The sequence below is a fragment of the Camarhynchus parvulus genome, chromosome 3 (genome assembly GCF_901933205.1).
Source record: "Camarhynchus parvulus chromosome 3, STF_HiC, whole genome shotgun sequence".
In the NCBI taxonomy this organism is placed as follows: domain Eukaryota; kingdom Metazoa; phylum Chordata; class Aves; order Passeriformes; family Thraupidae; genus Camarhynchus; species Camarhynchus parvulus.
The window spans coordinates 19,067,837-19,083,012 of NC_044573.1; the positions used below are offsets into that span (position 1 = coordinate 19,067,837).

Sequence of the window (15,176 nt, forward strand, 5' to 3'; positions counted from 1 at the left end):
AATCTTTAAAAACATAGCAAGGGCCACTGGAGGATGCTAAAACTTGTTTATTTAATATCATTTCTCCTCCCTTTCCCAAAAGCACTTTATCCTCTTAATATTTTCTGAAGTCTTGGTGCACGCTGGGAAGCGCATTGAGTGATCATGGCGCGGTGGAAAGACAGGAGAAGTGCGCCTTGTCCAAGGTCATGCCGCTTCCTTCCTTCCTTCCCTCCGGCTTCCTTCCCACTCTCCAATGTGCTCTGCTGATGATCAGCAGTATAACCATCAGATTAAGCCTCTCTTTTGGGCAGAAGAAGCAACAGAAAACGTAGTGCCTTTAATTAATTTAATTCTCTGCAGATTCACTTAACCAGAGCCAAGAAGAGATAGAAGCTTTCATACCAGCCTTTTAAAAGTAACTTAATTCCTACTTCTGTGAGTTTTATTATTTTCCATCCTAAGACTTCTTAGTATGTGCACTGTACTTCCCATCTGTGCAGGAACACACAGATGTGACTGACTAATCCTTAAATACCAAGAGAAGTACTCTGGGTGAAAACAGACATTTTCTGCACACAGGGATTACTACTTGCCCATTGGCTTTGTGGATGCATGCAGGGCACCTCCATGAGAATTAATCTCTAGGATTCATTGCCTGGAGAAATCCAGATGGCAGAAAACCTGACAAGCAGATTCATAACCATCCATTCCCAGTATAAATGCGATGGGGTGCCCTCTGCTCCAACTCAGGCTCTGAGGTGGGAACAGGGTCCTGCTGCTGCTGCAGCACCAGAGGCCTGGAACAAGGGGCCACAGCCCTGGCTCACCATGCCAAGCAGCCCCAGACTGCCTTCCTGGAGTCAGTGCAAACAAGGGCTGTAAGAAAACACAAAGTCCCTTTCTGATGTGGTTTGGAAAAGGGAACCAAGTACAGCCTGAGGAAAGCTTAGCTGAAAAGGTGCAGTTTTGCGTTTCTTCTTTCATTTTACGGGGTAGATCTGTAAGGTCAGAGGACCACACAAAGAAAGAATCAGGCGGAAAAACAAAATATTTATATTCTGCTTGCTTATTTTTTTCAATTTACCCTGCACATCTGTCTCTAGCTGTTCCTAAAACAGTCCTTCAGAATAACGTTGTCCCTTCTGCATCAGTGGTATATACACTACTACTGAACTGCCACTGGACTAAATCAGAAAGCTCTTGGAGGGCAATTAGAAGAAGTGCACACGGTCAGGGACTATCTCAGTGAACCACAAGAGAGCTCTGATTCTCCCCAGAAGACTTCTACCTTCTTCCCCTCTTCTCCTGAGACAGACAAGGGGAAAAAGGAACAACCATTCCTTGAAACTGCAGGTATGAGAGGAATTTCAAAAACCCTCATCAAGAAGAGCTCCACAACAAAGCAAAACACTAGGCAACCTGAAACTTGGTTGGAGGAGAAAAAAAAACCCTAATAATTAAATGTTGCTTATGCAAGATGAAAAACCACATTGTTCCTTCTGGGCACAACAGCCCTGGCAAGCCCAGCATGTATGTCACAAGACAGGAAGCAAAGCTCATGCACAGAGGAGGAGCGGCAGCTGCTCATGCCAACTCCACCGGCAATCTCCTCTGCAAGGCTCACTCTCCAAGCCTTTTCATGCTGGAGTCAGAGATCTGACTAAGTCTTCAGCCCTTACAGAAGATAACTGCCTCTCCCACTTCCACTGAAATGAGGATCTTCCTGACTCTCCCCTTTTACCTCCCATGTTTTTACCATGTTCACCACTAGACAATTCTATCTGCATTCTCAATACATTAATACACAGCCCTGAAGCTCCTCCATGACCACTGGGGCACCAATGCCTCCTATCTGCACCTCTTCACCTTCATCTGCAATTATTTTCTTCTTTCTAATCTCTAGAATTCATACAGTAACTTTTAGAACGCTTTCTATAGCGCTGCTCTATAATACACCACAGAATCTTAGAAAATCTCAAATTGGAAGGGACCCAAAAGCATCTCTTGTCTCTGATTTATCCCTGCTTTTGCTTTTCCTGCTAAACGCTGCATTCTAACCTCATGTGCTGTGATGGACACGAGCTGCAGCAACATTTAGGGACTCATGCCCCTGGCAGAAGAGCTCCTGCCAAGGAACCCATGCAGTTCAGACTGCCCACCAGAGAGCTGTAATACCCCCAGTACAAGGTTTTAGGAGAGCTGCATATAAGATTGCAAGAAACAAACATGACCAAAAGGAAATGATCCAGAGACAGCTTGCCTCTCTACAAGCAAAGGAACAAAGTAACATGCCTAAAATATGCCTGGCACAAACACACAGGGCATGCTGCCTTTGGCTTGCCTGTTACTTGGTGGAGAAAAGATCTAATCCTACAATAACCTGCACTCATTACTCACCTAACACTTCACTTAGTTTGCTCCACCCAGCCTAAAAAAGAAACTGCCTTACTCACCAGCCATATATTTACCCAGGGACCCAGGTACCTGCCCTGGATGCAGGTGTCAGTCATTTATATGGGCACAGGCTTGCTGGAGTCAGGCTCTTTCAAGTAAGCCCCAGCTGTTTCTCATCACAAGGCAAAATCCCAGCCAAGCAAAGGCCCTTTCTTCCATACCTCTGCTGAACTCTTTGTGTCCCATGTTCCTCAAACACAGAAAGGCAATGAACTGAGCTCAGGCAACCACAGCTGCATTCTTTTCAGGTGGCTGACTAACAGCTCTCAAAAGTAGAACAACAGAAAGCCCAGAGATGCTATCAACTCCTTTTAGGGTGTCTGAGCAGTGAGGTCAAGCCAGAATATACAATTGTTTCAGCAGGCTGCTGTGGCAGCTTCACTGGGACTCACAGAGTATTTCTCTGGGATGGCTGTTCTAAACAGGCAACACCAGTGATTCTCAATAGAGGTTCTTAGCTTTAACTTTTAACAAATAACACATTATCTGCTCAACTTTTCTGCCATCCTGTTCCTGGAAAGGATGGCAGTCAGGTCACAGCCGCCAGCGACCACCTGTGGACCTGAACCACATTCAAATGGGAATTAAGCTTTTCCTACATTTAAACAACAACTAAACAGAACAATGCACTTTTCCTGCTGTCAGCCTCCATGAGTGATTTTACTATCACTTCAGTGAGCCCGTGAACCCAAAGTGTCCCCTCTCTCTGCTTCAAGTTTGGCTTCCACTTGACCAGACCAGGCAGGAAAAGCTGAACGTTCAAAGTGAGGGAGAAGACTCAAATTTGCACCCACTGGATCCAACCTGCACAGCTAATGCAGGCAGTAAGAACAGAGCTAAAGAAGGTCTCTATACACTTTTACAAGGTGGTATTCTATCCATCAGGGTTTTCAGCAGAACATGTCACAGGTTGCTGGAACAACCACAAGTTTTACTCAGTGTAAAACTTCTGGGAGCTGGGCCCCTTTTAGTTGCTGTGTTTCTCAGTGAGGAGAACTATGCTTTAGATGAAATATGCTCTAGACAGTATTTGCACAAATGCACAGACTCTGTTAAATGAGGTTAAAGGCTCCAAAGTCCTTAAAGATTAAATGACATAAATCTTGTCAACACTCAGGAGTGAGTCATGGGGCATTTTCTTACTCACTCCACAATCCCTGAAGTGTCCACTCCCTCGCCTCAACCCCTGGACTACTATACAGAAGCCAGGTTTGAAACTCCTTAGCTTTGCAATTCAGTTTTAATTCAATTTCTACAAGGAAGTCTTAAAAAAGCTTCTCCTGAACACGGGCCAGAGAGAGGAATTTGACCTCTATGTAAACTACAGTTCAGGTCAGGTGTTGGGAGACAGAGATCTTGGGAATAACTTTTTTGATATCTTGTTCTCTCACTTTTTTTTTTATTTTTTTTATATGCTGTGAAACACAGAATCACTAAGGTTGGAAAAGACCTCCAAGATCACGGAGTCCAATCTTTGACCAAACACCACCATGTCAACTGGACCATGGCACTAAGTCCAGTCATTTCTTGAACTCTTCCAGGGATGGTGACTCCACCATCTCCCTGGGCAGCCTGTTCCAATACTTGACCACCCTTTCAGTGAAGGAATTCTTCCTGATGTCCAACCCAAACCTCTTGTGCTGCAGCTCAAGACCATTTCCTCTTGTCCTGTTGCTGGTTGCACAGGAGAAGCCAATCTCCACCTGGCTACACCCTCCTTTCAGGGAGTTGTAGAGTGATAAGGTCACCCCGGAGCCCCCTTTTCTCCAGGCTAAACAGCCCCAGATCCCCCAGCCACTTCTCACAAGACTCCCGCTCTAAACCCTTGCCCAACTTTTTTACCCTTCTCTGGACATGTTCCAGCACCTCCTTGCAGTGAGGGGCTCAAAACTGGACACAGGATTTGAGATGTGAGCTCACCAGGGCTGAACAGAGAGGGAAAATCACTATGCTGGTCCTGCTGGCTACACTACTGCTGATACAAGCCAGGGTGCCATTGGCCCTCTGGGCCACCTGGGCACACTGCTGGCTCAAAACTCTGCAGTCCTGAGGCTTTACTGCTAGAAAAAGTTTGCACATTTCAGCTTTGCATGGTTTCGAGTGAAGTCCTTTCTAGGGAAGGCACTGCAGTGAGATGCTGCTTTGCAGACAGGGGACCCACGTGCTCGTCCCCAGGTTTGCTCTGCCTGCTGGATGGGTTTGCAGCAGCAATGTGGGAGCTGAGGCTGGCAGGTGCCTCCGTACCTGGTACAGCTCTATCCGCTGCTCCGACACGCGCGCCTTGGTGTTCTGCAGGCGGAAGACCCTGAACTCGGCCTTCACCAGGTTGGAGGCGTTCTTCTCCATGGCCGACACGTCAAACCGGACGATTCGGAAATATAGGCTGTAATAGCTCGGCGGGATGGTGTCTGCAAGAAAGCAGTGGGGTTTTATTCCTTCTCTTGGTGACAAAAACCACTGTTCCTTCAAACATCTTAATACAAGACAGCCTCAGACAGGGAAATACCTGAAGCGTGGTTCAGTTTCCAATGGTCAATTTAGTACTATTAACAATTTAATAAAAATTAAGAGAATCAACCCCTGGTGTTTTTTATAAGACTGCCATATTAACAGAGATTAACAACTACTTTCAACTCTACTTCAGGTCATGCATTTAAACCTCCCCTCTTTCAACAACCTATGGGTGGAAAATCCTGAATACTTATGAGCTGAGGAAAAAACATAGCAGTTGGTACATGGTAAATGCCTTCAGGCTTACAGAAAGTTCACAGGGATCTGCTAAGACAACAAATAACAGCAGCTCATCTGATCTATATGTTTTCTGAAACCCACTTTCCCTCAGAATATGGAGTACGAATTAGCCAGCTTCAGATTTTATTCCATACCTAGTTATTAAAGGATATTTTTGGAACAAAATAGTAATTCTAATTATAGTGATGAGGGCTGGAAGAAAAGAGGAAGGAAAACAAGGGGAAAAGGCAAGCAGACAGCAGACACTATGAACAGGATTACATGAATTTTGACCCCTTGAAAGCAGTAAAAGCCATAAACATAACACCCCTTACTATAAATTTGGTAAAAGCAGAAAAAAAAAACCCTGAAAAATGGGCTCAAGTCTTCAACAGCAGTGTCAGACATCTCAGTTTAGGTTTCAAAACAGTGTTTCTCCTTCCCAGTGGTAAACCCTGACCAAGGGTAAGCAGCAAGGCAGTTTTGCACAAACCAGGAAACCTTAAGGCATTCAGTCATCATCTGAGGCCCTTTCACATTGTCCGGAGCAGCAGCACCAGGAGAAGTTTGCCTGCAGCACTCCTGCCTCACACCCAAACTCACTGCAGAAGAAATGGGGAAGAGAGTGGAAGGAGACAAACTCACACTCCCCAGAGGGGAGAAGAAATTACTGTAAGGCCTAAAAAAATCTCAGTTCAAATGAAGGGAAGTTTCTTATTTTCTTACAGTGTGAAAACAAGTGGATAAATTAGAAAACAAAAAGAGAAAGGAAAATTGCATTTGGGGGCTGGGGAGGCATTTTCAGCTGAGGAAGCACATGTGTTCTCACAGTTACATGTTTAATAACCCACCTGTTGTAGCACTTTGAGGAAGTTCAAACTGACTATTTAATAAATGCAGCTATAAGAAAATCTTTGATCATAAGAAATAATCTCAGCCTCAACTGTAGATGCATTGTAAGTGAGAGATGACAAATTCTCAAAGCACTTCAAAAAAATCCTCTGAAGGAGTACTTCCCAAAGCAGACTCTCAGTATGATCAAACAGGTACAACTATGAAGAGGAAACTCCAGGCTTCCTTATGATTCCACTTAATTTAAAAAAAAAAAAGGTTCTCAGATTTTCACATCTGCAGTGCTTGAAAATAACCCCCCAGGCATCATAATCACTACTCTTGGCTACCGTGCTCATTGAGAGGAAACTGCCACAATCTCAGAGCGAGAACTCAAAGTCAAACAGATGCAAATTACTCCTACACCAAAGCGGCTCCTCTCTCCCATCAGCAACACACCAGTGCCAGAGTCTCTCAAAACACCAAGGGAAGGGATTGTGAGAAACACTTAACTGTATGCCACTATGACCTTGATATATTTTGCAAATTCTTATAAAAGCTACTTGGTTCCGAGATTACATCCTTCTTTAAGAGAGAAATAGTATCTTCAGTTTATTTTTCCTGCTGTAGGAAACTCCAAGACTACTACTTGCTTTTCAGCCAAACCTAATCCTACTAGGAATATAATTTGGCATAATAATATGTATATATAAGATTGATGCTTCCAGGATGAGTTGTAAGTTGTCCTTCCCTGTCATTTGTTTGAGGCATCAACCTACCACTTCGTTCACTGTGGACAAGCCAAACTAGCAGCCCTTCACTTGCCCTGGCACAGACAAACCCTGTCCATCTTGACTTTATTTTAGATTGAAAAGCCCTATTTAACTGTCAGCTTGGTTTATATTTAGCTTCTTATTCCTAGAACCTTCCTGTGCTATATTTGTAGGCCTTCTTTCCAGTTTCTTTGTTTTAGATGCTGTGTATTACAAACCTCTGAATATGTATCTGAGTGGATATTCCTGAGCCATTCCTGCACTTACATTTTTTCTCTCCTTCATACATAAGGAAGACAGAGAATGAATACTCTTTCAGTGTGCCCATTTTTGTGTGGCATTATGTGCATTTGTATACATTGCAAACAAGTATTTACCTTCCACTGGAAGGCAGGCATGGGAAACCCTCTATGAGTAAGCAGGAATTCTTGCCTTACAGAAGTTTCATCTCTCTTGTAAGACAGTTTTACATCTTTATATATAAAACCTCACATAAGAAATTTGATTTCTTTACTCTATCATTCATGACAGTATCCACAAGAAGTCAAATGAGGAAAAGGCATTATTCATGGACAGATGAAAAAAAGAAGGAATGGCTGACTGCACAATTGGGGTTTATTTGAAAATTAATCAACATGAAGACTGAAAAATGAGACGTGCAACTCTCTTTAAAGGAAGGCTAAGAACCCCATGGAGTCTACAGGCTTTTGGATTGGCCTTTAAGTGATCTCAGATGCTGCAATTTATCTCTCTCTGTGACTCCACCTTAACCTGACAGTTTTATCAATTCAGATTCAGTTGGATACCTCTGCACCCCCCTCTGGTTTTGGCCCCATGACTCCAGCAGACACCAGGATGGCTCTGACCACGCTAGTCTGCAGTCACAATTACCCTGTTGCAGACTAGACTCCTGAGGTATATTCTTTGAACTATTATCATCAATGAGTGGAATTAAATCAATACATTTCCTGTAGCTAGGAAAACAGATTTCTTTTGTTTTGGTGGGAGAGAGAATAGTAAATGCAATGGAAGGTTCCATTTTTATAGTTTTTAAATTAGTCATTAAATCAATCATCAAAAAAACCTGAAGACTTTCAGCTGTAATAACCACAATCACAATCACCACAGCTGAGACAAGTTACACAACACAGCTGGAGAAGGTGAAGGCAGCATCCATCCTCCTCCTCCCTTTAGGCTGCTAAACACCGAGCATCACAAGTTTACTCTTTTTCTGTCTGTCTTTTTTTTTTTTTTCTGTCTTGAACAAGCTGAAACTTCATCAGCTGCTTTACATGGAACAGTCCGAACTGCCAGGTTGAAATGTACTCTGGTATGTGAGTGATAAATAAAGTGCACAAGGACACTGTGGTTTCTGTGCCTCTTACAGACTTTGTTCAATATCCAGCAGGCTCCTGTGCCAGCAGCCTGGACAGAAAGCAGCCCTGCTCTGACAAAGCAGAAAAACACCAATGGGAGGGTGCAGGAGACCCATCCCAATACAGCCTGCAGTATTGCTCCAGGCTGAACACTGTCCATGGGAGAGACTGGACACATTCTCTGACCAACCATCCAAAACAGCACACAGGCCCCCAGGAGCACCTGGGAGGAGAGCAAGGTGCAGTCAAGCACCCTGAAACTGAAAGCAGGGATAGGAAGTTTGTTTCACGCTGAAGATATTCCCCAAACCAGGAATAACCTGCATAAAAGGATGACACTTCTGCCTTGCGCAGTTGTGTTTGATGAACTGAGCCCTGCATTTCCACAGCTTTCCTCACAAGTACTGCATGTCCTGACATTTCAGGAGAAACAAAACACTCTGTTTGACACAGCTCTTCTGAGAGTTGAGCTTTCGTTCTGGCGAGGAAAAAGACCTAAATTCAATTGTATCCAAATGAGGCTTTTTTTTCCCCTCTGAATTTTCATTTCTGCTATTGAAACAAAAAGAAATCAATTACATGCACAGCCCAAGTTAAGAAATGTAAACAACTTTTCTCGTTGGAAGAGGCCAGACAGGCCGCCTTCACACATACACCCACACTGGAAAGGCTGAGAGCTTCAATCTAATCCTTCCATCGAGGGCTTGTAATAAATGCTCCAAAGATTTATTTTTATTCCCTTTTGTGTTTATTAAACTTTGGAGGGTTTCTTTTCCTTTTTCTTTTCTTTCTGGTGCTTTGCCCATCCTTTATTATGGCAGCTACAAAACACGGAGTGCCCTTTTCTTCTCGCTCTCCTTTTTTCCCCCTCCTCATCTTTCTAACTGCAGCACATGAATGACTGTGTAGTAGGCTTTGAAGCAGCACATGCAAATATTTATAAGAGTAGCTTGATTGTTATTAAATGCAGTTGTTATGCTTTCCATGCTCTGGCAAGCTTCCCTAACCTCTCTGACTATTAGGACCATTTAGGCTGTTTAGATTTCAGCTCACTGATAGCAAATTCTATGGGTTTTTTCCTAACAAGCAGCATAACGTGACATCGTTTCTCCCTCTGTGTGAATTTCTCTCCCTGCTCAGCTCTGGGGTCCCTGCCAGGAGCTGGGTCAGGCTGCCTCCAAAGACATGCAGACACGGTAAGTGAAGCAGCATGCGCTGGAAGGATGAACATCTTGTCAGCTGTGACAGCACATCTTTCCAGCAGGATCCCATCCTTCCTGTCAGGCACACTTCAGTCACAAATCCTCTCCTCTTTTCCAGGGAAAGTCTCTCCAAGAAATTAGAAGCTTGTTTAATGCATCTGGGCTCCCAAAGCCCATAATAATCACTCTGCTCACCCCTCCTGACCCTGATGTGACTGCAAAATCCTGCTGGAAACTGCCTCTCTGCAATCAAAGGGGACCAAATAATGGAAGCCACAGGTCACATCCAGGAACTGGAATAAATCAGTCATACATCGCCTTCCCATTAGCTCTGAACCTCTGTCCCACTATGACACTAAGCTATGAGCACTTCCATTAGCTGATCAGTGCTCTTGGATGGAACACTTGTGCCATTCTTCCTCAGGCATCACTTCCAGGCTCTTGCAGCAAGGCTTCCAAGTCAGACAGTACAGAAGTAGTGTAAGAGACTTACTCCAATATTCCAGTTTTTATCTACCAAGCTGTCTCTGAGGTATGACCTTTATCTGTCATCAACCATTTGCTACTGAGGAGGGACTGTGTGCTGAAAGTCAGGAAAAAACCCACTGGGAACACAGTAGGTTGAGAAAGAGTAACTACCTAATTACCAGATTTTGTGACATGTTTTTCACAGTTGAACCACTTGCTATTCCTTTTCTGAAACACATTTAAGATCTATGACAATATATGAAAAGTAAACAACCCCAGGACATACCAGGTTGAAAAACAGGCACAATGAGGCAAAGAGGGAATTTTTGGAGGACACATTTATGAATTATGTGCTCCTTACTTAAAATCTGACAAGAGCCTTCTGGTTCTGCTGCTACTTCCTCATTGCTTCACCAAGACTGACTCAAAAGATGACTAGCCAAAGCAATGACTTCAACAGCAAACAGATCTGCTAGCCAGGTTTCCAGCTACCCAAATAATTCATTCCCTCAAGGTACTCCTACTGCTCTGGAGTTTGATGCACTCTGACACTTTTACACAACTGTCTTTTGTACTTTTACATTCTGTAATGGTGAAAAACATCCTGCAGTTGTCTTTGGGTCAAAATGCAACTGGCATTGTAAGGATTCTGAGACATTGTAATTATCCCCTGAAGAATCACAGGATTAAGTTTAGGTTTCAAGTTCTCACAAAGACAAGAAGTAAAACAAATTCAAGTAATTGTTAGTGGTGTAGCAAAGCTGCTGCATAGAATTCTTGTACAAAACGGGTTTAAGTCCTGGCTTTGTGGGTCACCATAAAGATGCAAAGAGAAGGGCATCTTATTACAGGCTCCCTTCATTTCTGTCACTTCATCCCTATTAGCACATTGGAGGTCGATGTGAGTCTTACAGTGGGCAACAAACCTTGCCTAGAAAAGCTACCACCATTGCTGTTTTGCTGCTTTAAGGCTGTAACAATTCAACACATTTTAATTTTTTTTTTTTGTAGTTGTTTTCCCTGGGCTGGGTCAAATTGTGTTGCAAGTTTAACCTCAACTGTGTTTAAATGCTGCAGCTGAAACTGACTGCTTTGGATGTTATTTGGGTATGCAGACCATCGTAAGAAGAGCTGTAATTTTGCTATATCATTGAATTGTCTGCTTTAAGTGAACCTCATCAGCCAGAAAGCCCTCATTGAGATCCTTTCTTCCACTGGATCCTCTCTCTGCCACACTTTCACAATTATTTTCAAGCTACTAGTCTTTGTACACTCAGTCCAAAGCAGCACTTAGTATGAAGAAGTCCATACTACTCATATCAGCCAGAAAGAAGGAAGAGAAAATATCTATCCCGAACAATCAGTGATGGCTTCTTATCTCCTCCCTCTCTTATGGGTTCCATAAGGAAATAAAAAAACCAGGCCAACATCACACACGTTTGTTTATCTCCTATGAGGTGCAACACCAAGAGTCTGGGCTACAGCAGATGCCCCAAATGAATCACTTTTTGAAAATGTTCCCAGCTATTCCATCACCCAAAAGGCAAAGAAGAGTCAAATTTAATACTAAAGAGAAAAGCTGCAGGAGCATTCTGCTGTATCTGAGACGACCAAAAGTGTCAGACAGAGTCTCTAGGACCCTGTGAATGACAGGGAGGAACTACTGCCTCACACACTCCTGATGCAAGGGGAGGGAGAGTTCAGGTGGTGCAGCCTGCCACAGAAAAAAAACCTGTCCCCCATCACTGCTCATTGCAGGGAAGATTAGAAAATCTGAATGTGTTTCAGCAATGGGAGAAAAATACTTAAGGAAAACATACATAGTCCTTCCAGACAAACTACACAACTTACTTTGGAGGAAATCAGTTGTTTGTGTGGGATGTCTGGAGCAAAAGGTGACACCTGTGGAACACACAGGGAGACACCTGGAACTAAGGGTACAGACTGCATGTATGAGTTTACATCTCCAGATGTATGGTAAGGTAAATCAGTACAGAGATTGCAAAAAACCTTGTAACTACTTTACCACCACAGAGCAGTCCTGAGGCAACTACAAGACACTATCCTGGTCCTTTACAGCCTCCTGTTCTGAGAGTGTGTCCTGTTGTGTGAATTCCTTTAGGAAAGTTCACTTTACCTCCACAACTGTGAAGAAAGCAAAGGCTGCCCAGAAGATCACTTCTGCTATAAAACAAAATTCTCTGAGCATTAACTTCTAGAAGAATCTGAATAAACACTGAGCCTCTCGAATCAACTGCCTGGATCCAAACTTCTGAAGCTGGAGGAGAATCAAAAACTTGTTGAAATCACTGAAACCTCTGGCTAAGATGAAAGCGGAAACTGTCTGGTCCCTCTCAGGAACACAAAAGCAGAACTCCAACCCAGGCATATTTGGTGTGACCGCTCCCAAATACTCCTATTTCTTGAAAAGGAGCATGGAATCCCTCCTAGGGGACAGACCCTCTGGACACAAAGTAGCACACAGGCCCCAGGACTGGTATTTCTTTTCCCTATTTGCAAAAGCGAGAGTAGATGGGAACAGATAAACCAGCACCTCACATGACAGCACCTGCACAGGGCTCAAGAGACACCTTCTGCCCCTGCCTTTATGACTGCTTGAATGTGACTTTCCTGAAGAGAAATTCCACCATATGAAGTCACTAGACCCTGCTCTCTCTGCCTGCCTTCAAAGCTTTCCAGGCTGTTGGGCTCGTTTTCCCTCGTCCATGCTGAAACACAGGGGCTGGGTAATGCGAACAACACTGAAACATCACTTGAGCTCTGTTCTCAGGTCTGAAGTTTGAGCCATTTCAGCAATGCTTAATTGGGGTAACTTAATTACTTGGGATTGTTTTGGAGAGCGGCAAATGCTCAGTTTTCCATTCCAGACCATCTTTCACAAATAAAAACCTCCACGCATTTTATGAAGTCTGAAAGGTCTGACCTCAATTCTCCTCTTCTCAAAGTCCTCTTTACACATCACCTGTCATGCAAAGCAGCCAGAGAGGGAATGTAAACACAAACCCGACTGCTGTCTTTGTTTCTCAACAAAGAAGTCTTAATCTTGTGGCAGGTTAAAACATATGGGGTAAAGGTACAGCAAAACCACTTGCTCTTTCACACATTAATCCCCCCTAATCTCGCTGCTGTGTATGCAACACTGCAATTTTCATAGTGAGACAGAAAAACACATCTTCAGATGTGTCCCTCACTCCTGTGCTGGGTGCCAGCACAGTAAGGCCATGACCATTCTCAGGAGAAGCTGATCCTTCTCTGCAGGCAAGGTGCATGACAAGCTAACAGGAAAGCTGCTGTGTCTGTCAACAGGCATTAGAACAACTTACAAAGATGCCAAAGCCTCTCCAAAACCTGAGTAAAGTTTTGGTCCCAGTGAAGTCACCGACCAAACATTCCCAACACTTTCAAAAGGGCAAGGAATTTACCCCTGCAACTGCAAGCACAGAGAAGATTTTCAGCACAAGGAAACTGTCTCCAGCCTCTCTGTGAATTTATCTGCCAACAAAAGGCCCTTCAGCTTTCAGCAGTTATTTTGTGAACATTCAGGGAAGAAGAACTCCTTTCAAATCCCCATCAGGATCCTTTGAATGAAATCCCAGGTTATCATGTATCACCACTGAAATCAAATATGTAAATAGATGTGTGTTGTGTTTGGAAACGTCTCAGGTATGTACTTCGCTATTCTACTTACACTGGAATGTAAGAAAAATACTCCTTGTGTCTTTCATCTCTCTTCACGAAAGGCTGCTCCTCTTTCAGCTAGGAATCATAAGGAAGAATTGCAAGTACAATTGCCTATCTCATCTTAAAAAAAAGAAATAAGGTGGGGCAAAAAGAAAAAGCTCACCAGGGAACACAAACCTTTCTCACAGGCAGAGTAAGACTTGACTCGCTGGCACAGTTCAGCTGAGGTTTTATGGCTGCAATGACCTCAGCAAGTGAAAACAGAGCAAACCAACCTTCTGCCGCTCACAGGACTGACCAGCAGTCTTCCCTGTAACAGAGACATTTTTCTCTTCCATTTCCCAAACTCCTTCTGCTTGCATGCTACTGAAGTGGTACCCTCTGTAAGAAGAGACCTCTCTGCTGGCAACCTGATGAGGCAGACATGATCACAAGTTCAGCTGCACTGCTGTGTATCCCACTGCTTTACACGGACATTGGGATGCTGACTGCAGTGCCTGAAACCCCCTAGCAGCCATCAGTGCTCCAACCTCCACCCCCAAACCCGAGACACCTTGAATAATTTTCATCTCAGAAAAACATTTTGTCTTCTCAACAGGAGATTAGGTGTAAGGTTAGATTTATGTGTGTGTGTTTGAGAAAGTCTATATATGTTTATTATTTTTTTAAATCCTTCCTCTTCCTGACACCCTTCTGATGAATTTCACTTGCACTCACAGCCCATCCAGCAGGATTCAAACTGGCTTCACTACTGTTCCATTTTACTAATGAACTATATTTAAAAAATACGCTTTGTTCAGACATACTTTTATTGAATCCCTCAAATTCACACAGAAAATTATTTCTGTTATAAATCTATCTTCCCTGTCAGTCTATGAGGAGAGCCTGGCATGCCTGCACACAGCTCTGCACACTCTGCATCTCTCCCTCCTCTCAGCTCCAGGGTTTCCACAGGCATGAGGCCAAAGGCAGCAGCACCCTGCTGCCTGGGCGGGGGACTGGCCATCCATGGTAAGGTAAGAAAGCTGCACTCCCTCAGCAGTGCCCAAGGCAGAGAAGCCAACCAGCCCACAGGGTCAGGATGCTGGGAAGAGTCCCGGGACATTGGTCCTACAGCACCAGCCTGGTCAGGTGCCCTCAGAGCTGGGGACCAGGGTGGTCTTTTGGGGACCTCCAGTGAGGCAGACTGTGTTTAAGCCTGATCCTCGGACAGAAGCACAGGCATATCCTGTCAGTGCCAGGAACCAGGGTTTACAAGGCTAACCTCTCTAAGCAGATGGACTCAGTAACCTCCCTTAAGGCGAGCTGTGGTCATCCATCTGTCTGTCTGTCTGTAAAATCAGGCTGCTGCACCCTGACAGCAAACACGCTCCTCGCAGGCTCCAACCTGCACCTTTAGTGCTGGATGACTTGAGCTGCCTTTTAAGTCCTGAATGCCATCTCCATTTTAATCCTCTGCGTAGAAGGGCTCCTAATCACAAGCTTTGTTATGAAATCCACAGGGATGGCAGGAAATCTCTGGGACATGTCCTAAGGATTTTATTATGCCAGGGCAATGCAACTATACAAAAATCTACATTACAAAAATGTAGTGCTGCAGAACAAAGCTGCACTGGAGAGAAAAAAACAGAACTGGAAAACATTCCGAATTATTTAAA

At 43.9% G+C, this 15,176-nt stretch overlaps 1 protein-coding gene across 1 annotated transcript in view; it reads right to left on the reverse strand.

The window, feature by feature from the left end:
- The window catches only part of TGFB2 (transforming growth factor beta 2), a 61,236-nt gene that overhangs the window by 18,274 nt on the left and 27,786 nt on the right, over window positions 1–15,176 (reverse strand). Inside the window, exon 2 of the mRNA XM_030944551.1 lies at window positions 4,681–4,844. Coding sequence (XP_030800411.1) covers window positions 4,681–4,844 — 164 coding nt within the window. The remainder of the gene's footprint in view (window positions 1–4,680; window positions 4,845–15,176) is intronic.